Source organism: Bactrocera oleae, chromosome 2 (assembly GCF_042242935.1).
Source record: "Bactrocera oleae isolate idBacOlea1 chromosome 2, idBacOlea1, whole genome shotgun sequence".
Classification (NCBI taxonomy): domain Eukaryota; kingdom Metazoa; phylum Arthropoda; class Insecta; order Diptera; family Tephritidae; genus Bactrocera; species Bactrocera oleae.
Genome location: NC_091536.1, coordinates 87,133,350 through 87,157,332, shown reverse-complemented (window position 1 = coordinate 87,157,332; position 23,983 = coordinate 87,133,350). Strand labels below are relative to the sequence as shown.

Below are 23,983 nucleotides of genomic sequence, written 5' to 3'. Positions count from 1 at the left end.
ATTATAATTTCTTTGTATTTAATTGGTACACATATGGCTTACTTGGATTATTCTCAACGAAACGACAATGCGAACCGCGCACAATTACATTTTTGCTGCGCCATGTAAACTCCTGTATATAGGGACAATGATCGGCCAGTGATACCGAACCGCCGTAATAACCTTCTTCACCGCTCTTCACATGATTTATGCTGTCGAAATTCTTTGGAAATAAAAAGTGTTGTGTTGATCAACGTTTGAAAAATTACAGTCCATTCAAAACCAATTATGCAAATTACCTGATATTTCTTTGGCAGCTCGTAATCGTGTCGTATTAGATTGCACAATGCCACTGAATTGCGATCGTCGGTGCATTCTGTTTGTAAGGGATCCTGTTTTACTTTTGAGCAAAATGGGTGAATTGAACGGCCCCTGTAATAGATAGTAATGCGCTTAATTATCAATATCGCAAGTGCTTTCAATTAGATTTGATTTCCCGCATACCGCAACCAATTATCCCATTCATTACTCGTACTATTGTGGGCATAATGAAAAGATTGTTGAAGTAATTTATGCAATTAGTACAGATTATATTAAATTTAATTCTACTGCTTTATGCAAATGGCGTATGATAATTAAGTATTAATATTTATATGCTTTTTTTTTTTTTAAGAAAATATAATTCTGGCAATGCCGGCAAAGTTAAAGTCAAAGCAAAATAATATGAATTTTTTTTATCTGTAATTCCGAACGTTTAAAATAAATTTTGTCTGCTGAAAATTTGAAAAGAAAATTTCTGTACAGTTTTCAACCTTTGTTCTCCAAAAAACGTTTGAGAAAATTACGTAACAGTTAGTTTTGCTATCGAAAGGCACTCAAAATGACTTAACAAAACTCAATTGACCCTTAATTTAAATAATTTTAAAAAAAATTTTGGAGCTAAAATTGAAAAAAAAATTGCTTTAAAAAATATTATATTTTTGAGTCATTTCAAGTTTTCAGGTTAGAAGCTTAAAAGGCATACCTTGGGAGAAATTAAAAAACTTTGCTCTTTTCGATATATTCTCTTTAAAAATATCATATTAAAATTTTTAATCGAAGATCGCATGTAGCTCGAAAAATATTTAATTTTTTTTCTTTAAATATATATAAATATACCCTTAAATTTTTAATTGGTGATGTAGTTTTTTTAAATCCCAATCACCTTTTTTAGAGTGCCATACTAGCTCTGCCCCTTAAATTTTAGTAATTAAATAAAATAATTTAATTTCGCCGACATTTGCAAACATTTTGACAATTACAAAAAATTGTATAAAGAATTTTTATGACTATAACCGTCTTTATAGGGTAATTTTCATATATGAAATCTATTTAATACAGCAGATGTCATCATTTGGTGGTTTTAATAAATAACTATATGCTACACTAAAGAAATTAGTCTCAGTTACTATAGGCAATGCATCAAAACTTAAGCCAATACGATAAATTGAGGGGTTATATAATAAGACAAATTATTCTAAACCATTATACTAAGCTTTTTAACTTATTATTTGAAACACACCTGCCATTATTTGCCTGAATCCACTCTTTGCAACTATGCATAACGAAATTACAACCCAGTCCTTTGCCCCAAGACAAGGGTGCTGCCATACTGTAATTGGCCCGATACCAGCCGGAGTCTTCCATCAATGCCAGCGTTATACGTGAAAAGACTGGTGATTGTGTATGCGTGCCTGTCATCGCCTCGTTCTGAATAATATATAAAATATATTCATCAATTTATTTCAACAACATATACAAATTAAATTGCTTACCTCCAATATACGCTTTTCCCAATGCGTTAAGGATGTGCCTTCACCACCTTGATCTTCCAATTCTGCACCTTCCAGTAGAGGACAATCAAAATGCCTGCGCACTTCGGCCACAACGCGTGGCGTAACCATCATATCGACGACTTTGCGCACATGACCGCCACGCACCACCCAGTTTTCGCGTACCACCTTACGTATTGTCTCATTGCTCCACTGATGGATTTGCAATCTTTTGGACATTAAAAGTGCATATAGTATATTTTCAGTTGGATATTAAATAAACATTGAATTACTTCTCGTTTAAGTAGGGTTTCCCAGTATCTGGTTTACGCGGCGTTCGTGGTCGACCCTCATCATCGCGGAAGAACGCATAGAGACTGACCGAAAAGCCAAGCGCGTGCAAAATTTCATGTTTCACGGTGGATAGTAGTGTTTGAAGTTCTTGAGGCTTTGTACTTATGCTATCTGGGCACAAATTGGCATGACCCGCAATTGGTCGATCTAAATGTGCTTCTTGCTGACAATGTGCTGCATAAGCAACCGTTAATCCTTTGTGACAGCGCTCCGTTTGACGTGCAGACACATAAAATATAAAATCGGCGTTTTCAATGCCCTCACCCGCCTGTGTGGACTCATCATTGCGGCAATTTTGCCCGGTGGCATTACACACGCGACACACCTAAATATGTTATAAAGTAGATGAGAATCAAATAAACGCAATATTTAGAAGGAATTGATATTTTGCGTTTGATATAAACCTTCGGGAATAAAAATAAGAGTTTTTACTTCAAGTAAAGGTATAATTATTTAATTAGAAATACAAGGTTGCTTTTGAGACTGCTAAGTTGCTTGTGCTTGGTCAAATATAAATTTTTACTATTGAGTTTTATAAAATGTGTGGAACCTACCTAAATAGAAATGGAACGACACACTAATTTCTGTCTAATTGAGAAATCGTCTGTTAAATTATGTTAGAAAGACGTCTCGTATATTTTAAGGTTATGACATTGAAAATACCGTTCAATAATTAAATATTAATTAATATACCTGCATATTCAACTATATATGTGACCACAATGTTACACTTATAATTATATAATAAAAAGTTAATTTAAGTAAGACCTTGGCCACAACAAAACTAAAAAAACGTCATTAAACTTGTTATTTCTTATGCTTAGGGATTGCTGAGAGACATTTTTATAACTATATACTCACATCTAAGTGCTCTTTTGGAACTTCTACCTCGCCGCACATTGTCACCTTTTTGCAGTTGTCGATGCAGTGCGTCAAACCATTTTTAACAAATACTTGTGTGCTATTGCATTTTCTATAGGAATAAAAAATAATTTATGAGAATTCTAGATTTGTATTGCAATTGCATGAATTATTTGTGCTAACCTGTTAAGCCTAATCACACCCTTTGTTTCGCGCACCATTAGCGCTTGTTCCCAAAATTGCACTGCCTCTGGTAATACTGTGTTCTGTAATACGAATTTAAGTTAGAGAAATTTTGAAAAGAACAAGCAGTCGTGAGATTTACTTACGTTAATTAGCTCGAACTTGTCTTCATCCAATCTGTAATTAAAAAAGAAGGAAAACATTTTAAAGAAATTAATTCGCTCTAAAATAAGCAGAAAACTAATCATTTCAAACCCAATTTTTAGGCTCAAAAGTTCGCTAAGCAAAATTCTTTTCATGATCATAATCAATTCAAGGCAAGTTTTCTGGAGTAGATATTTCTGAAAAATGCAGTAATTTCTTTTGCAACGTCTATTCTATTCGCAAAAAACATGTAAGTACTCCAAATCTGCAGAGAACGATTCGAAAAACTTTAACAACATTTCTATAATAATATTTGAATAAACAAATTCCATGTGAACTTCTCGTTAAATTTGTGTCATGGCCAAGCAACCAGAGCAACCTTTTACGTGGTAAAATTATATATATATCTTAGACACGCTTATGTGAATATGAATGAAAGCATAGGTGGGAAGGGATCGTTGGAAGTGAGCGGCAGTGAGCTTTTTAGGAAGGTTAGCTGGTAGAGTGGGTTAGTGGAGTAGTCTGCGGTCGAAAACTATCCATAAGCACTAGTTTCATGCTTCCTATTAAAGTCTTTTTCAAGCAGATGTTGCTATCATAATGGTAACAGTAAATCTACTGACCCGGGGCGCAGCCTCCTTCAGAAAAGAAACTATCCACAACAATAGTAAGGTATATTAGCTTTGAACCCAATCGAGATTGATTAAGGAATGCTTAAACTCATTATCAAAAGTGTCGAGTTACTTGATAAAACTAGTCGTCTTTTTGCTTTTAACCACATGATATCTGGGTTTCACATGAGCTCGGCAAGAGCTAGTCATTTACTAGAACTTGCGCAGTCACGGATATTTCAAACTAACTTTCTGTATACTTATAGTATGTAAGAAAAATTAAGTAAAAGGTAGAAAGAGAAATCAGTCCAAAATCACATATTTTCTTATTTTGCCGATAATCGAGGATAAACATATATAAGTTTCTTATGAAAGAATGTTCTGAGTTATGAGCATAATTTACAAAAATCATGAACAAACGTTAGCTTCGGCTGCACCGAAGCTATAACACTCTTAACAGGTGCATTTCTTTTAGCAACAAGATTTCTTCAAACATCGATATCTCATTTGGAACTTGTTTGTGTATATACTGACAGATACATAGCCGGGCATGGCTAAATCGGCTCCGCTTATCACACTTTATAAGGTCACCGACCTCTCTTTCTGAATATTACAAACTGATTGTAATATACCCTGTTCAGGATATAAATATCAAAAGATTTGCAACATGTGCAAATTTTCCCCTTTAACAAGCACATATTTACAGTTAAGCAATAATCGGCTTTGATTTGCAATACTACGTCGTGTCAAAACAAGAAATATTAGTTTTCTAAATATAATATTATTAAATCAAAAAAAAAAGTTTACTTAATAAACGAAAACTTAGTCGAACTGAGTATTGTATTGTGTTTCTAAACACAACTCATTTAAAGATTTTTCTTCTATTACGTTATTTACTGTAACTACTACTAACTGTATGTGCAAGGAATAATTAAAACTGCATTCCTATATGTATGTACACGTGTGTTTTGTATGTTTGAATGCGTGCATATGCATAGTTTGAACTAATCTGCTGAGAACTAATTAACGAAACAAGTGCACTGCATCACTTTCAGTATTACAGCACGAAGTACTGTTATAATTTTTACACGTTCATAAAATTGAGGTATTCACAATGATAGATAAATTATTGATATATTATATGTTGGAAAAAATTCGTAAGAAATAAATTAAAATTAATTTTGACGAACAAAATAAATAATTTGTTTTCAAAAAATGTAAAGTAATATGAAAATAATAATTATAGCACTTGTATTCACTTGCACGTCACAAAAAACGCGTGTTTTGCGAATTTTTGTTTAAAAGGCATTTACAGAATTTAAATTAAATTAAAATAAATTAGCGATTTATTTTGAAAAATTATGGATTTCCATAATCCCGTAGCCTATTTCCAGTATGACTTCCGAAAATGGTGTCTGACGTTGAGGATTTTTTTTCCTTTAAATTATCTCAAATCCAAAATCCCAAAAAACTACTACTACAGATGAATATAAGTAATGATCAAACTATTTAAAATTGTAATTTTTGACAAAATGGCGGCTAATAAATTTTTACCATTGAAAATTTTTTTTTGTGAAAGCATTTACAAAAAGCCACTATAGAGAGCTCATTAAATCGAAATTATTGTGAAAAATCGTGTTCCTTCGATAACTTCCCTGCAAATATATCCAAAAAAGTCATGTGAAAATTTTAACCATAAGGGTCCACCGATCCCAGTCGAAGAAACTTTTCTCACCGTTCATATCTTCGGAACTATTTTCTGAATTAACTTCATACTTTCGAAGAATATTCGCAAATATATATACATTGATATCTTGAAATTCACAATTGGATATAACCCATTAGGTAATTGCTTTAGCAGCATATATTCGACAATAAAATTATTTAAGTTACAACAGGGTATGAAATCAATTTTTTGCTGTGATACAAGCGTAATAATAACATACTTGTAATTCACAAATTATTTTATCTTAAAACATTTATTTAGTAAATAAGTAATAATATTACCACAAAAGACTAAATAGCGCACATATGTATGTATTTTACATTTCTCTCAACATTTTCAGCCAACGTGAATACCAATTTTTTTTTTAATTATGCAGAACATATACATTACATTATATATAAATTAGCATTTATAGTTAGAAAATTACATCAGATTGCGGTCAGTAGTATTAAATAATTTGTTATACTACACACAAAGCGGTTTGTTCATAAAATCCAGGTAAATAGGAAAAGCGGTACAGGTGGTACAAAAGTAGCTCCAGCTAAAATTTATGTACTTATAATATGTCTGAGATTTCAGCGGCATAATATCGGTACACTTGCCCACACTCGATTTAATTATTAATTAATCTTGCAAGTGAGGTAAATTCCTTATTTTCTGACATTCATCTCTAATCTGTATTTTATATTTGCATTTTACTAAATATTATTGCGTATTATTATTGCAAATATGTTAATATTTGTAAATTAATGGGATCTACTAGCCCACATTCTCAATAGGTTATTAAAATAATGTAACTTTAGCACATTCCTTCATAATACCTAACTTGTACTATGTTCATATTAACTTAATTTATAGCTAAGTTTTAGTTTAGGTCTAAAATAAGTATTAATTAATTATTTATATTATAATATCGTTCAATAAATTAAGACGGAATTACTCAATTTAGCATAAATCAAGCATAAATTCAGAAAAACTGTGTCCATTGGAAAATGAATCAATTTTGACCCGGACTGATCCATTCAAACCGTGCGCGCAAACTGAATGATTAATTTTTTTAATTTTTTTCTAGTTTGGTACAACCCTGTTCGTTTGAAGCTTGATCTTCATATGTGTGTTTGGCAGCTGACTGTTAACGACAAAAAAAGTTTGTCTAACGATTTTTACCATAGAAGAAATATTGAACATCTAGTTTGCTTGAAATTTTGTGTTTAATAGAGAATCTAGAGACACTAGTATCTGAGGTGCACAAATTCGCCGCATGCCCGTCCATCCACCTCTGTTAATGACGATAATATCGAAAAAACCTAGAAAAAGAGTGCTGACATCAGAGAAATGGCAGATGAACTCAACATCTCTTATGGATCGACTCAACACATTTTGGTAAATGTTTTGGATATGAACAGTGTCAATGTTCGCCTTGAACCAAAAGACCCGAATCTTGTGCAAAAACGACGTCGAGTAAAGGTCGCAAAAAAATTGTTTGACAACATAGCTGAGGAACCTACATTCATCAAACGCATCAATACTGATGACGAGTCATGGGTGTATGAATATGACTTCAAAACTGTCCAACAATATAGCGAATGGAGCTCTTAAAATAAGCCGAAACCAAAAAACCAAAATTTGCGGAAGACATTGATGGCCATCGCAACCGATGTTTATAACAAGTGTATGAAAAACTAGATTAAACTTGGTATAAGTACATGTATTTGCCCCGGAACTTATTTGGAAGGCAATAATAAAGATTTGTTTAAAATACACTATTAATTTGGCCGCTGCTGTATGTAATTATCGAACACCTTATTTTTTTAAACTAATGTACAAATCAATCTTGAGAATATGTAGAGTCATTCACATATACACGTCTGCAGCTTTACCAATAAGAATATTAGGGTGACACTTTGCAAGACGCACACATATGATTCACCAAACCATTTTTTTGCGATTTTCATGACCAACATATTATATTTATGGCATAAGCACTGGTCAAATCGACAGTGTATTATGTACTGAAAATTTTATTTAAAAAACTATTGGTTAGCTAAAGCAAGAATGGGAATGTTCAACATACGATACCTTCTTTGAAAATGTTTATCTATTTTAATTTTATGTTTTAATTCAGTTTCGGCAAGACTTCAAATTTTATAGGATTATATCTGGAGTGGCAGAAGTTATTTAACATTAGCATAAGCTTATTCAAAAATATTTTTAGAGAATATAAATTTTATTTATTTCTGAATATACTATTATTTTTCTTAATATTTAATCACTACAAAACACTGCTACAAATATCATTAAATATTTTATTAAACACCAGATTACCAGATTATAGTAACATAAAATATAAGCACCGCCCTAATGCAGCAGTCAAATGCAATCGGAATTATCAAGGGCAACCAGCGCTAATGCGTCAACTGCAAGAAACCTGTTCAACTACGCAAAGCTGTTAATTTAGTTTGCGGAAAATTAGCAATTAAATGAAACTTACTCAAATTTGCACAAAAGAAATTATATTGCATGTTTGTATGTATACATTTAATTGAACGCGTGGAGTGCTGGCCGATGCTGAAAGTTAGTTGGTAGTTTTCACGGGAAACGATGTTTATGATCGAAGTCAACAAACAACACCTGAACACTGCGCTTTATAATTTACAACTCGTATATGTATAATAAGGAAATAATTAAATATACTTAAAATGCGTTAGTATATAGTACAGTCAAGAACCCAGTAGAGAAATGTAATAAATTACTCTTTTATGATTTATTAGTTTGTTGAAGTGTGATTTTTTCGACTAACTTTTGATAAAATGTTTAATTAAACAAGAAAAATTGTTGACTTCGATTCCACCAAGGCAGGTGTAAAGGAATTTCTTATAGCATAAAAAGGGGGAAAAGGACGTATGCAAAATATCAGATGGATATCTCAAAAACTGTGGGCAAGCTTGCGTACAAGTATATACAGACACAGACGGTCAGACGAATGTGGCTAAATCAATTAAATTGAACCCTGTTCAGGATGTAAAAGATAAGAAAATACATATTTTGTTAATATAGAAAATCAATAGCAAAAAATTTTAAAGTTTATCAATTTTATTTGAGTTATCTAAATATTTAGCCGAGTTGCTTTATGTTTCAGACACAAACTTGGCAAGTCTTATCTTGTATCTCATGTACAGTATAATATATAGGTTATTTCATAAAAAATTCATTAACATAAATATTTATGAAGTTCTTCAATTAACCTCAACAAATTTTTAATGAAACAGTTGCGCGTAAAAGTTTTCTCTTTACATTCGCTACTGGGATATTAGTCTACACATTTATCGCACATACATATGCACATTTAAGCATCTACACATAATTAAGCGTTTTTTACATTCGAGATTAGTATCCAATTTAGCAATAATCACTGTTTAGCTATTTAAGATAAAGCGAGCTATTTTATTTAACTTTAATTTCAATCGCGTTAAGTTTACTAAAATATTTTTATTTTTTTTTTGTAATTAAAGCTAAGCATGAACAGCGTGAAACGAGAGACTCTAGAGTAATAAGCACAAGTGTATATAGCATTGCCATTTCGAGACGTTTGGCGACCTTTTTCGAAAGTCTGCACTTTCAGCATGGACTTGTATTAATGTAATGGCGAATTTCTTCTATAATATTATTCGAAAGTCTTATTTACATAAGTTTTGTAATATTTTAAGCGTTTACTATTTGCTCAGATATGTTAGATTTCATAACTCAAGATTATATAATTGAAAAGTTCAAATTTTGTTATAAAACACAAATATTTTGTTATAAAAGCAAAAGAAATGCATTATTTTTCCAATAGGTGGCTTTAGTAATCTGTATCTCGCGTTGTATGAGTGCGATTGGGTACGCAATGCGGTTAAGAAGATAAGATTGCGTACTAAAAAAAACCTCTCAGCCAGTTTTGTAATTGTTTGACTCAGTATTGTTTGAACACGCGTAAAAGATGGACAGCAGTAAAGAGCAAATACGCCATATTTTACAGTTTTTTATGCGCAATTTTGGTTTCATCGATTTGGTTCCAGTATTTTGAAGTCAAAGATGCACCACCACCAAAAAGTCGTTTGGTACCATTTAAATAAGGCTGGATACAAAAAGAATCTCGATGTATGGATGTCACATGAGTTAAAGAAAAAAACATCAAGGGCCGTATTTCTAACTGCAAATCTCTGCTGAATTGTAAAAACTCGATCCATTTCTGAAGTGGATGGTAACTGGTGATAAAAAATGGGTCACAAACACAAACAGTAGGCAAGCTAGGATTGACTGGCAGGAAGGGTTCGTTGTGTGTGTTGGTGGGATTGGCAGGGAATCATCTACTATGAGCTGCTCCCCGACAAAAATTACGGATTTCTTTTTACTAGACCTAATATAAAAATAGTTCAATAATATCATAATTGATATTGATTTTATAGGTAGAGAGTCAATGCTACCTCTTTTTGACCTTTGAACTCAGATGTCAACAAATTTTTTCATGCAGAAATGTTAGATTAAATTTTGTTTTGTTGATGGTATTATAATTTCTTATTTTTAAGATTAGTTTAAGTTAAGTTTTTAGTATTAAAATTGTTATTAACTACTCGCTTTTAAAGTAAACTTCGAGATAAAATATTTATTTCGTAAAAAATTATTGCTAAGGTTTCTAGAAGCTGTGAAGAGTCCTCTTTCGGGCCAAATAAAAGTTATCAACTTAAAAAAAAAATTTTGTATTCATTATTGGAGTTTTAAAAAAAGTCTTAAACTGTTGTCGTTTAAGACTTTTTTTCTTTAGGCGCTAAAATAAATTTTGAGTTAAAAACCGTCAAATTCGGTAATTTTTATTTTTTATAATCTACAAATTTTACCCTCAGGCTAAGCAAACCAAAAAACTTTTTTTTCGCTCCACCCTACTACTCAGTATTTAAGAAAACATCATATAGGCCGACATAGCTTAGATACAATGCATATATGTATGTACATATATAAAAGCTAAGGTGAATGTAGTTTTTCTCCGATCATATTTATATTCAATCGATTCAGGCATTCATTACAACAATTGCAAAACAGGGTATCAGTGAAAGACAAGGTAACGCATATTTTTTCTGAAGCTGCGCAATTCAATAATTTTCGTAGTTATAATTAACTTAATGGCTGAAAATTAAAACTAGCCTCTCTAACGAAGCCTACGCATATACAGACGTACTACATTTTATACAAAATGTTTAGTATCCGTTTGCATCTCAGAAAAATAATAAATATATAATGTCTTCCATGCTTGTGAGTATGTAGAAATGTGCTTGGCACAGCCTACGCCTCAAACGCGCTAACCAAGTCATTATTCTATTAAATACAATTAGTAGTAAAATTTAATCTTGGTTATGTACTTTCGTCAGTATGTATGATATTTGTGTATGTACTCGTTCATGCAACGTTTGAATTTAATAAAATAACAAAAGATATACTTAAGAGGTCTAACCTGAAAACAGATTCGTCATAAAAGAGTAAAATTCGTAATGGCTGGTCAACGGCGACTGTGCTGCGTTTGTGTATGCTATGAATACTCTGGTGTGGATGCAGCGAATCTGCCGTCTCGACGCGAACGCCATGGACAACCTGAAATAGATAAGATTACAATGAAATAGGTTGGTGTAAGTATACTTTCAAATTTATATATATATATATGTATATAAATATTTTTCACATTTTTGAGCTGCTTTTAGGGATCAACTTACGAGCCCTCAACATGCATAAGCAATATGATCGCATTACGCGCTGGTTTTGGCAGCCGACAATAACATAACTAAATTTCAAATACATATATCGTGCAAGTGATATAATGAGGAATGTAGCATTGCAGCGGAAATAATAACTGTCATATGTGAGGCCATATGAAAGAGAGAGCATTATTATTGGAGAGTGATTTAATGTTATTATGCTAATGGATATCTAACATATTGTTCATTATAATGAGAATTATTTTTAAAACACAGACAAAAGTATTGTTATTTTGAATCCAGCCCTACTGATCGTTCCTTTAAGAAAAGAAAAGTCTATGTAGTATAGATAGACAGTACCAGCTGATCAAAAGCTGACCCGCACTGGTGCATGAATTCGTTTCATAGGGTCAAACCCCTATGACCTTTTTGTTTTCAAAACTGAAAAATGACGTTCGGCGAACGCGCCATGTGTCCTTTGAAAACCATGTCAGCAGATAATTATAACAAATGTATGGAAAATTAAGGGGTTACATGGTTTCGAGAGTTTTGTCGGGTAAAAAACGGCCAATTTTCAATAATTTTTTTTTTTATATAAAAATTATTTATTTAATTCAAATTTTTTTCTGTCTTAACGATACACATTTAAAAAATAATTTCTGAGATTTTCAAAAAAAAAAAGTTAAAACTCCGCTATTGTAACGTCATTTCCGGTGACCCCTCGAAAAAAAGGTGCGTCCGCGTTGTCAGCATAACTCCTGACAGGATAATTTAAAATGAAAAAAATATATGTGTTTTAGTTAAGACCATAAACTCGTACTTGAACGAAAGAAAAAAAACAAGTTCAAATTGGAATTTGGCTTTTTAAAATAGTTGTATTTGAAAAAAAATCGTTCGTCCAAGTACGAGTAAATTGTATCTCAAACACCTGTATAAAACTTCATCAAGATCGGTGAGTAGTTCGCGAGAAATCTTGACAACCGACTTTGAAAACACAGTTTCGAAAAAAGCGCTTTTAAAGTTTTAAGTGGCAATATAGCTGACCTCGAGCGCGCAACTTTTCAAAGCTGTGGAACAATATTCTAGAGATGTTATAGAATTAAATAAGACAAAAAAAAAATTTTTTGTGAAGCCGCGAAACCCATGTGACCCCTTAAATTAAGCGTTGGTATGTTCATATTGGCTCAAAAGGAGAATATTTTGAAGCTAATAATAAAGTATTGTATTAAAATACTTGAAAATATATATTTTTTTAAGTCCGGCTGAAACTTGATAAGATATTAATTTTTTACAATGGAAAACGTGATTTTCATATTACCATGTCTTAATTACGCAAATCTAGGACAGAATATTCAACGGTCAAGTACTGTCTTCGAAATAAAAAGGCTTTGCGTGTGATAGGATGTACTGAGCTTTTTGAACATCGCTAAAAAGAAGAAAGAACTATATACTAGTCCGAATCTAATTCTTGTATGGAGAAATTTGCGTCTTTATTGACAAGACTTTTTTATTTGACAAGATATCGCGTATATTTCGTTTTAAGGCAGCGATAGAATCTCCGAACATAATATTTAAATCGGACCACTATAGCATATATTTAGCTGTCATACAAGCTAACCGATAAAAATCCAGATGAAGATCTTTTTAAATTTATGTTATTGGGTGTATGCATTAATTCGTGCGGTTTTCGAGGAGAGGGCTTTACTAGTATTATTTCGCGTCGTGTTCATCTGTGGCAATATTAATTTCAAAGGTACTATCATTTCGCGTCCTTTTCAGTAGATGCCATTTGTAAAAAGTCTTAATTTTCGAATTAATTAATGCATACACCCAATATTAATTTTTTAAATAACGTTTTTTATTTTGTTCTAATTGTAAATTTAAATTAGTAGAATAAAGCCATATTTCCATTGAATAAAAAATATTCTTTCACTGCTGGGCCAAAAGGCTTTTAAGTGTGCGCTAAGTACCGCGAGAATAGGAAAACTAGGCTACAAGTGATTAGTGGCAAACCTATTATCGCCTTACTCAGCGTTTACTAGAAAACATTTGATAATAATACAGAAAACATTGCCCAAAAACATTCTTCCTTACCGTACGCATTGCTTGATTTAGAGTAATGTGTAGTTACTGCGTTGTGTAGCTAATACCGGTAAGAGCACCGAAATAACCGCTTGCAATATCAATAACCTTTAAAATTTTATTTTATTTTTTTTTCCGAAATATACTCGTATTGTCTGCACATGACTTGCAATTTACACACGAACCAATTTGTTCACACACACTTCAATAGAAAACTACACACATGCATATGGTATATAGCTATACTCGTATGTTGAAAACGTTTGTTTTTACAACAGACTGACGAAAATTATTGCTAGCTTTGGGGGTTTTGAGCTAAATTAGTAATCAAACGTCGAAGTATTCGTCAAAAAATGATAAATGGTCGCCGCTGCTATAATAGTTATGCACAATGCGTTTACGTTTTGTGTTTAATGTAAGCATGAATATAACAGTATTGCACACATTCACTTTTATATAATTTTTTATTTAACGTCACGGTGTTTTAAATTAAATTTAAAATTATTAACGTACGCATATGACGGAAAATATGAATGTTAAAAGTCGTAACTGTTTATTATAAAACACGAGTGGAAAGAGGTTTTTCTATTTCAATGGAGCTTGAACTATTTTAATTTGAAGCGGAAAAATAGCGGTACAAAATTTTATAGAATTTATCATAGGGATATTGCTCTGAATATGTAATAGATGTTTGAAAGTAAATTAATTTTTGGAAGCATTACTTTCGAAATTGAAGAAAATACGCAAATTTATGTGCTGAAAATTATCATCAGAAAATGAAATAGGAACGCAAGTATCTACATTGAAGAAGTTTTTCAAATAATTTGGACATGTTTGCCAACCGTGAAGGAAATATAACCTAATTCTGTTTTTAAAAGGTATTTTTTTTTTTACACGATTTTGATTTAACACAGTTTGCAAACAAATTTAATTTTTAACACGATTTTATTGCATTTAGCGCGGTTCAAAATTGTTTGTGTTTACATTTTATTTGTCAGATTTAATTTTTGCGAAATACATATGTTCATATCACATATTAAGAGGAATTGCCATCTTGTGGATACAAGCAAGTTTACTGGTCAGAGCAATTGTAGAGGAATAATCAATGTCTTTTTTTACATGTTTTTTTCTGGAACCAATCTTCCGTATAAAAACAGAATTATGTGTACTATATAATCAAAATTGACCCAGAGTGACATGACCCAGAATTAACATTTGAGTTACAATTTTTCTTGTATTTTGTAATCCCAAATACGGAATTAAAAATTTGTTTTAAATACATACCGGAATCTCAAACATATATTTAAGAATTAAAATTTTGTTTTAGAATTAAAATTTTTTCTCGTTCATTCAAATCAAAAAATAATATTTTCAATTTTTAATCCCAAACATCTTGGATTAAAAATGAAAATCTAATTTTTAATCCCCACATAAGGCTCCTGAGCCAATAAAAGAATGACAACGATTAATCCAATTTTTCATACACTTGTTAAAAGCTTCGCCAGTCAACAGTAACGATTCGATTTATAAATATAGGGTTCGCAGCTTTTGGAACGAGTCCAGCATTGACACGATTCATACCCAAAAAAACATTATCCAAACTGTATTAAGTCGAGAGATGTTGAGAACCTTTGCTATCTCTCTGATGCCAACACGACGATTTTCAAGCACTGGTCCTTAATTTTTTTCGATGTTTTCATCACTAACAGATGTGGATGGAGTGGCAAGAAGCAAATTTTTGATGACTTTACGACCTTCATTGCACTTCAAACACTTTTATTTGTAATAAAGTAGACTCTCCAAAACACTTCTGCAACATTTTCAATGATTGCATTGGAAACACCAAATTTCAAGCAAACTCGCTCTCCCCTTTTTTTATAGTAAAAATCGTTACAAACTTTTCGACTTAATACGAACTCAAAAAAAGAATCTAATCTAAGAAACAATTCGATTCGGTTTATGCGCGCAATTTATGTGGACCAGTCCAAGGCCAAATGATCAGATGATAGATCAAACAGCAAGCACTCATTTTTTTCGTTATTGGAATTATATAATAATGGCATTCAAAGGACAGTGATTGTTTCTACGAAAATTTTTTTAGGAAAATTACTGTTATACAATTTTTATACTACAAAGGTCTAATAAACATAATATATTTAAAATATTACTAGGCCTTACATTATGCGCCCTAAAACGTAATGAAACTATTTCATATGGTTTGCTGTTGTTACAGCAACATAAATAATCACTGTTGACTTGTTAGTCACACTGGCCGTATATAAGTCCAGATTAGTTCCGGTTACGTTGATCCGTAGCTCGTGATGATCACAAGCGCAAATACTTTCTATAGATTTGCTATAGATGTGCATTTAATTAAAATAAGCAAAAAAAAACAAATCGTTTACTTCGGCTGCACCGAAGCTATAATACCCTTCACAGGTGCAGGTAAGAGTACTATCGGGTTTTCCAATAGGCATGATATGATTTCTAAGTGTCGTTTCGGCCATTTTTAATAAGTCTTGATCTGTTTTTTTTTCATTGTATTCAGTACTGTTTACAATTTTATTATGGAAAAATGTACGCAAGAACAACGTTTACAAATTTCAATTGTATTATCAAAATAATCGTTCTCTAACAAGACGGGGCTAAGTGCCACACAGCACTTGTTAAATTTCAATTTCAAGAAATTTGATTGAATGATCTACAAGAAATTGTAATTTAACACCATTAGACTACTTGTTATGGGGTTATTTGAAGTCATTGGTGTTTAGCAATAAACCGAACTCTCTTCAAGCTTTAGAAGTCAATTTTCAACATACTATTCATGACATACGACTTGATTTAGTGGAAAAAGTACTCGAAATTCGGGTTCATCGAATTCATTCCTGCCAAAGAAGTCGTGGAGGCCATTTGAATGATGTTATATTCAGAACTTAATTGTATCGGTTGTGCTTCACATTTAATAAAAAAGCATTTAAATTTTCTTAACAATTAAGGTGATTTTTTTTTTAAATCATATCACTCTTATTGGAAAGCCCTTTACAAGGTTATGCTGATAATCATGTGTTCCATTAACGTAAGATTTGTAAGTTTTTCCAGTTAACTGCGGATGTGAATAAAATTATATTTTCATTTTTTATACTCTCGCAACATGTTGCTACAGATAAAATAGTTTTGTTCACCTAACGGTGGTTTGTATCACCTAAAACTAATCGAGTTATATATAGGGTTATATATATATATAAAAGATTAGGATGAAGGAACAACTTGAAATCCGGGTGATCCGGTCTGTCCGTCCGTCCGTCCGTACACATGTTCTTTGGTAATGCAGATGGGCGTAAGCGGACCACTGCCACGCCCACAAAACGGTACTGTTAAAAACTACTAAAAGTACGATAAGATATATAATTGAAATTCATATAAGAAAATAAATAAATGAAAATCTCGATAATAGTGGGTTTTTGTGTTAAAAATCGGTTGAATCGAATCAATACTTCCAATAGCCCCCATATGCCTAATTTAAAGATTTTTGAACTTCCGGGTGACTTTATACCGCATATATCGGCCAATACGTGAGTTATCTTAATGAATATGAGAGAGCGTGTTTTACTCATAACAAGGTATATTTGTGCCTAAAATGGATCAAATCGGGACTTTACTCCATATGATTGGTGATGTACTGTGAGGTACCTTAAAATCGGGTTAATACTACCCTCAACTTCCATATACTACTTATAATGCTTTTCGTTATTCTAACCAATTTTATGCGGAAAATGTCGGTCAGTGACTATTAATATTTTTTTTCTCAAACGAGTATACCATTTGACTTTTCGAGAGTTTAAAATGTTCGGTTACATCCGAACTTAACCCTTCCTTACTTGCTTTATTTATTTTGTTTATTTAATTAACTGTTGTTTAAACAAATACGTATGGTCAGTATATTATATATTTTTGTTTATATGGCTAGCATATAACAATAGCGTTATTTATATTTAAAAACGTTTACACACATGCATAAATTTATTGCTTTCAGCTCAATTGCACCATTGAAAAATGCGATTTGCTGCATCTTGAATACGGAATGAGTTTGTAGGCAAGTGTAGACGTACATAATTCAGTCCATATGTATGTATGTATTTAGTCGCAAACGTCTCGTTAGTTTCACATTTTTTGCCGATCAAAAAACTAACTAATTAAAAACACACTCATGTAAAGTTTAAAATTTAAACAAATGCACGCAAAAGCACATGTGCCATGCGGTTACAATCAACTACAGTAAGTACACGACATGCGCAACCTCAATTAATAAAAATATAATGAAATAAGAACTGAGTTTACGTGCCATCGCATATTAAATGTTATGGAACATTTTAAGATCATCAGAAGTTTGAAATGTTTAGAGATGTCCGTAAAATATTATAAAGTGGAAACAAAAATCAGTAATCTAACGTTTAATCCAATTTTCTACATGTATACACTGGTTATAAGCCTCGGCTGGCATGACATTTAGTGTGTTCAACGAAGTAGGTTTCGGTTTCGCTCATTTTCAGAGCGCCATTCGATAGATTGTTAAAAAGTTTTGATGTCCCATTCATAACTTCAGTTACGTTGTTTAGGATCTCTTTTGCGACTTCTCGTTTTTCTACTCGTGTTTGCAAAAGATTCAGGTCTTTTTGTACTAGCATTGTCACGATTCATACCCAAAACATTAACCAAAATGTGTTAAGTCGATCCATAAAGATGTTAAGATCCTCTGCTATCTCTCTGATGCTAACATGACGATTTTCAAGCACTTTGACTATGTAATTGTCATTAACAGATATGGATGGACAATTGATTTATTATTCTCATCGTAAGAATCGCCGACAATCTTTTCGTGTCGTAAAAAATATGGAGATAGAACTTTACTCAAATAAAAAACGGTCTACTTTCTAATTTTTTTATATATAAAAAAAAAATTTTATTAAAACTCTTTACTATTCCATCGATTTTACTTAAGCTATCTATTGTATTGTAAAACCTAATCACCTGAGGGGAATCAAACTGCATGATTGGAACCCAACTTAGCAAATTTACAAAGCCTATCCAATAAGCATCATGAGAACTTTAAATGTTCCAAATCGGTCAAACAGGCTGTGCGATATAATAATTCATCTAAAAGTGGGCGTTATCACGCGCAAAGTCTCATTTGGGCCTGATAGATATATTGACCTAATACTCTGAAGCTTTTCATTAGAGCAAAGAGGGCCAAGCACTTCTAATCGCTTAAAAAGTGAAAGGCCTGATGCTTCATCACTTATTAGTGCAGCAACTTAATAAAATCAACATCTCAGTTTTTATCGGTAACAATTACCGTGTACGCACTGTAGCTGCCCCATATATGTTAAGTACACCCCACGGGTATTTGTATTAGAAATGAAACCTTATCTGCATATAGCAGCTTTTGAAAATTTGGTTTTCTTTACAGGGTTTGCACAGTTTATTATTTATACAATACACAGATAAAATACATACATACATGCATTCATAATAGGTATAAAAAAGTTTTGTTTACCTAGTGCGGGGTAAGTGTTGAAAAATTATGAAATTTGTTTGATTCAACGAAATTGATTAAGAAGTTAGCGGCCAAAATAAACAGCAATAGATTTTGGTTTTGTTTTGCCACCTGCCATATTTGTTCAACCCCAAGTCGGCGGGCTTTCACTTTCATTTTCATCGGATTTCATTGGCTTCATCGATGAGGTGCGTGTTCAACGATTGACGTTAAATTATATGTTTGTATGTTCACACGTAAACATTAGAGTGGGTTGGAAAGTGTTAGATATGTAAATCAAAAAATTGATTATAACCAACATAATCTTATAAGACTCCTATATAATCTTTAAATGTCAACAATCTTCTTAAAGCGACTAGTATTAGGGAATCCATGCCAGCGAATACAATTAAAATAAATTTTGTCTAATATATAGTTATTTAAAAATTGCTTTAGCGAACCCTATATGAAAAATTCAAAATTAAAACTTGAGTATTATGTATAAAATACATACGTTTGAATCACAAAATATTCGGTCCTATTCCCGTGGTCGTTTTCGTTTTAAAACGAAATAAGAACGGCTATATGGCGTTATCGACATTTATCGAAAATAAATTGGTATTCCCCATTTTGAAGCTATGACTATGATAACGACATAGAAACAGTCGTTCTTTGGTGGTGTAGTAATTGAGAGCGAGATAGAAACAAGCGCGATTATTTGAAGTGAATATAAAAATATGAATATGAATAATTACTGGAAAGAATCGTGCGTATGCCAAATATTTAAGAGAGGGGATCAAAGCATTGAATTTCGATATTTTTTGGAGGGATATTTCGGAAAAACTTCATGCACCTCCATAAGTTAATACAAATTTGTGAAATTGCAGTTTTATATTTAGCTCATTTATGTACAAGTATGTATTTAAGCTATGGAAGGACCCAAAACTCAAAATAATGAAAAAAATGGTACGCAACAAATCCGAAGCTAGAGCCAAAGGAGTAGGAATTATTATTATTATTAATGTGTTATTTATTATGTATTATTATGTACTTAAATTCACAAAATTGTTCAAATATTTTCTTCAAAACGAACAAATAACAACGGCAGATAAAATATTAAAATATCGATAACTTTTCTTCGGCGTTACGGTACACTTCAAGAATACGAATATAAAAACGAAGCGACGATAACAACGACAACAATTTGAAAACGACAACGACAACAAGAGTAGAGCCGCTTATGTAAGCTTAAAATTTTATTTTCATCCCTACTTGTGTAGTATTTTTTTAAAGCGATCCATCCTAATATAGTCTACGACAGATTTGTAGTAATTAGTTCAAACGCGGTCAATTGACTTTTTGCATACAAATTTTGATTTTGAAAACCTTAAGGCCATGTTATTACTGTTAATACGTTGTTTTCGTTATCAGGTTAATTATTTACAAAAATGGCTTATGTTTCTCTGTATGTATGTACATAGATCCGAAATTTCATATTACGGAAATGAGTATACATGCACAACGTGCAATGCCCATTGGTACATACATACATACAACCGTAAATCCATAGGTATGTACTTCGAGTAATGGTTGAGTATTCATAAAATTGTATAACCATAAACAAATCGGAGACAGACACTGTGAAAAAATATGTACGCATGCCCTTACATACCTATATACACATGTAAATATGTATGTACGTGCTTGCATATACAAGCGTGTACATAAATCATTATTAACTTAATCAAATATTTGTATGTCCAATCTTTAAAAATTTTGTTTGTCGGACTGGAAGCCATAAAGACAACAATTTTGCGTATGTATTTTGCAGTGTATTTTTAATACTTATGTAAATGCAATTATAACAATTAAAATTAAAAAAAAGAACGATAACTCCGGTTGCACCGAAACTATAAAACCCTTCCCAGGTGCATTTTTTATAACATAAAAGGGTATAAAAAGATCTTTCATCTTGATTATGATGGGTCAGTTTGTATGGCAGCTTTATTCTATAGAGATCCGTTCTAAGCAATTTAATAGGAGATTGTTGCTGCTGCCTTGGACAATAATCCATGCCAAATTTTGTGGAGATATCTTGTCAAATAAATGAGATTTCCATACAAGAACAGGATTTTGATCGTTCAGTTTGTATCGCCGCTTTATACTCTATAGTGGTTCTGACAAATGAGCAGCTTCTTGGGGAGTAAAGGACGTGTGCAAAATTTAAGATATCTCAAAAATAGAGAGACTCAGCTCTAACGCTAATCATTTACATATGTTTATACTTTGTAGAGTCTCCGACGTTTGCTACTTGATGTTACAAATTTCGTGGCAAACTTAATATTCCCTCTTCAGGGTATAAAAAATGTGGTTGATTGCCAAAGTATATGATTATCTTTGCGTTCCGATCAAATATTTGAAAAATAATACCAATAATAATACAAAGCATAATTAAACACAAATGTTTGTAAAATTAAGGTTAAAGCATATACATACTACAACTAATAAAAAATTGAATTATTATTGTTTTAAACAGCAGTTTACATTGCAAATTTTTCTCATAAAAACAATTTACTTTAAATAATTTCATTACTAACAACCCTTGCAATTTCAACTGCTGCAATAATAAATAAGAAATAAATGATACCAGAAACTCTTAATTCGGAATATCCGGCTTTGTTGTGATTTTCCTCATTGTACTTCGTTGATTGCGCATAAATTATAAAAAATATGTGCAACTTATTTGTATCTAAATAGCAATAATAAAAATAATAAAAAAATAAATTTAATTAGAGCATAAACCAAAAGGTAACAGTATCATTGAATGCTAATTTCTGTGATTCTTCAGCTAAAATATTTTACAAAATGAAAAAATCGAATGTATATCTTAAAAATGCACAAACTGAGTCAAATTCTACTATGAACAAATGCAACACAAAATTTATTGTTTCATCAAAGCGGCTACACTGATTAAAATGAACTTTATTTAAACGTTTGACTTCACTTTTAAACCTATATACCTAGCATTACAAGTACAAGCATTTAAATGCTTTTTAACTGTCTGGGAAACTAACAATTACAAGAACTTTCACACTTCATTGGATTCGTCATTCACTTTAGACAACTTAATTGTTCAATTAAATTAGTCATGGCTAATTTAAACGAATGTAATTCAACAAATTAAAAAAGAAAAGAAAAAACGTTTACCTTGGTTGCACCAAAGCTACTTATAAAACCCCTCACAAAAATCACAAATACAAAGATTCCTTACAAGAACTTGATTCCGATCGCTCACTTTGTATGGCAGCTATATGATATAGTGATTTGATCTGAACAATTTCTTTGGAGAATACAACATAGAAATAATAACTCGTGCCTAATATCGTGAAGATACCTCGTCATATTAAATAGTTTTCCATACATGCACTTGATTCCGATTGTTCATTTTTTATGGCAGCTATATGCTATAGTGGTCCGATATCGACCATTCCGACAAATTAGCAGCTTCTTAGTGAGAAAAGGACAGGTGCAAAATTTCAGATCAATAACTTAAAAACTGAGGGACTAGTTCGTATATATACAGACAGACAGACGAACGGACCGACAGACAGACGGACATGGCTAAAGCAACTCAGCTCATCATGCTGATCATTTATGTATATATTGTGTGGGCGTGCGACGTTGCCTTCTGGGTGTGGCAAACTTAATATACCCAGTTTAGGGTATAAAAGTACTTCTAAATAAAAAAATTTAACCCCATAAACTTATTATATAAGTGTTTTTATTATACATTCATTTATAAATTTTGGTTATTTACATATAAAAATTTAAATATGTACTACTTTTGTACTTCTTTTAACCCTAATAGATTTCCAATGAAATTAATATTCAATTATCAAGTTAAATATGTCATCATTATTGAAAGTGTGCAGCAGCGAAATGTTAATGTCCATTAAATATTTGGTATAGATAAAATACTAGCTTATTAATAGTCATATTATTCAAGATAAAGTTTTGATACTGTGTTAGATTTGATTTTATTGTTTGTAAAGGCGATAAATTAGTCATGAATATTTATTAGTTACCAAATACTATATGACCTTCAAAAATTGCATTAGTTGTGTTGAAAAGAAAATGAAAAAGTTACGAGATTTTATTAAATAAAAGATTACAAAACATAAAAGCTCCTATAACTTAATTTAAATACTCGTATTCTCGTCTGTTAATGTATTCATCGTACACATATGTATGTTACATTATAATTCATGATAATGTCATTCATTGCAAAAAAAAATTGTACAAGTAAGGAAGGCCTAAGTTCGGGTATAACCGAACATTATATACTCTCGCAAGGTAAAGTGGTATACGGGATTTTCTTATATATTTTAATTAAAAGTTGGAAGTGTTGCATCGCTTACACGCAAATACATTATTATTAGGAGATTCTTTCAGAATTGAATTCAGATTTCTTACATATTGACCGAGAGATACGTTATAAAATCAACTGGAAGTTCGAAAATATTTTTATTACGTATTTGGGGGCCAAGGGAAATATTGACCCGATTTTACCCATTTTTGGCACAAGCTGTTATCACAAAAATGTTCTCCCTGAATTCCAATACTAAAACTCTTAAGGTGACCGATATGTTCGGTAAGACATCAGCCATACGCACTCGTGTCCACATATTTTTTTGGGTCCTTGTAAAGTTATAGTCCGATGTCGACAATTTTTAGGCGTTAGATTAAATACATTGATGACACTATTCGTGCAGGGTTTTTCCCTAATAACTTCATTGATGTTTAATTTGTATACTGTAAAGTGAGAAAATCAGATGGAATTTAAAAATGTGTAATATTGGACGTATCGAGTCCGCACATTTCCATAGTGTGCAATAGTAATAATAGGATATCCTCGCACACCAAATTTGGTTGAAATTGGTTAGGTAGCTCCTGAAATATATGATTTAATACTT

General features: G+C 31.8%; 1 protein-coding gene across 6 annotated transcripts in view; it reads right to left on the bottom strand.

Moving 5' to 3' along the window:
• Positions 1-23,983, bottom strand: part of Invadolysin (leishmanolysin-like peptidase, invadolysin) — a 29,446-nt gene that overhangs the window by 3,058 nt on the left and 2,405 nt on the right. For 2 of the 6 annotated variants that reach the window (XM_070105939.1, XM_036361149.2), the window contains 10 exons: positions 11,158-11,294; positions 3,335-3,365; positions 3,189-3,271; positions 3,006-3,117; positions 2,084-2,469; positions 1,794-2,019; positions 1,541-1,728; positions 484-513; positions 279-411; positions 43-202 (listed from right to left, as the gene is read on the bottom strand). In XM_070105939.1, coding sequence (XP_069962040.1) covers positions 43-202; positions 279-411; positions 484-513; positions 1,541-1,728; positions 1,794-2,019; positions 2,084-2,469; positions 3,006-3,117; positions 3,189-3,271; positions 3,335-3,365; positions 11,158-11,294 — 1,486 coding nt within the window. Of the gene's footprint in view, positions 1-42; positions 203-278; positions 412-483; positions 514-1,540; positions 1,729-1,793; positions 2,020-2,083; positions 2,470-3,005; positions 3,118-3,188; positions 3,272-3,334; positions 3,366-4,750; positions 4,843-8,160; positions 8,298-9,048; positions 9,072-11,157; positions 11,295-23,983 lie in introns of those variants that run through there. The other 4 variants (XM_036361155.2, XM_036361157.2, XM_036361158.2 and 1 more) reach the window with 4 other exon arrangements.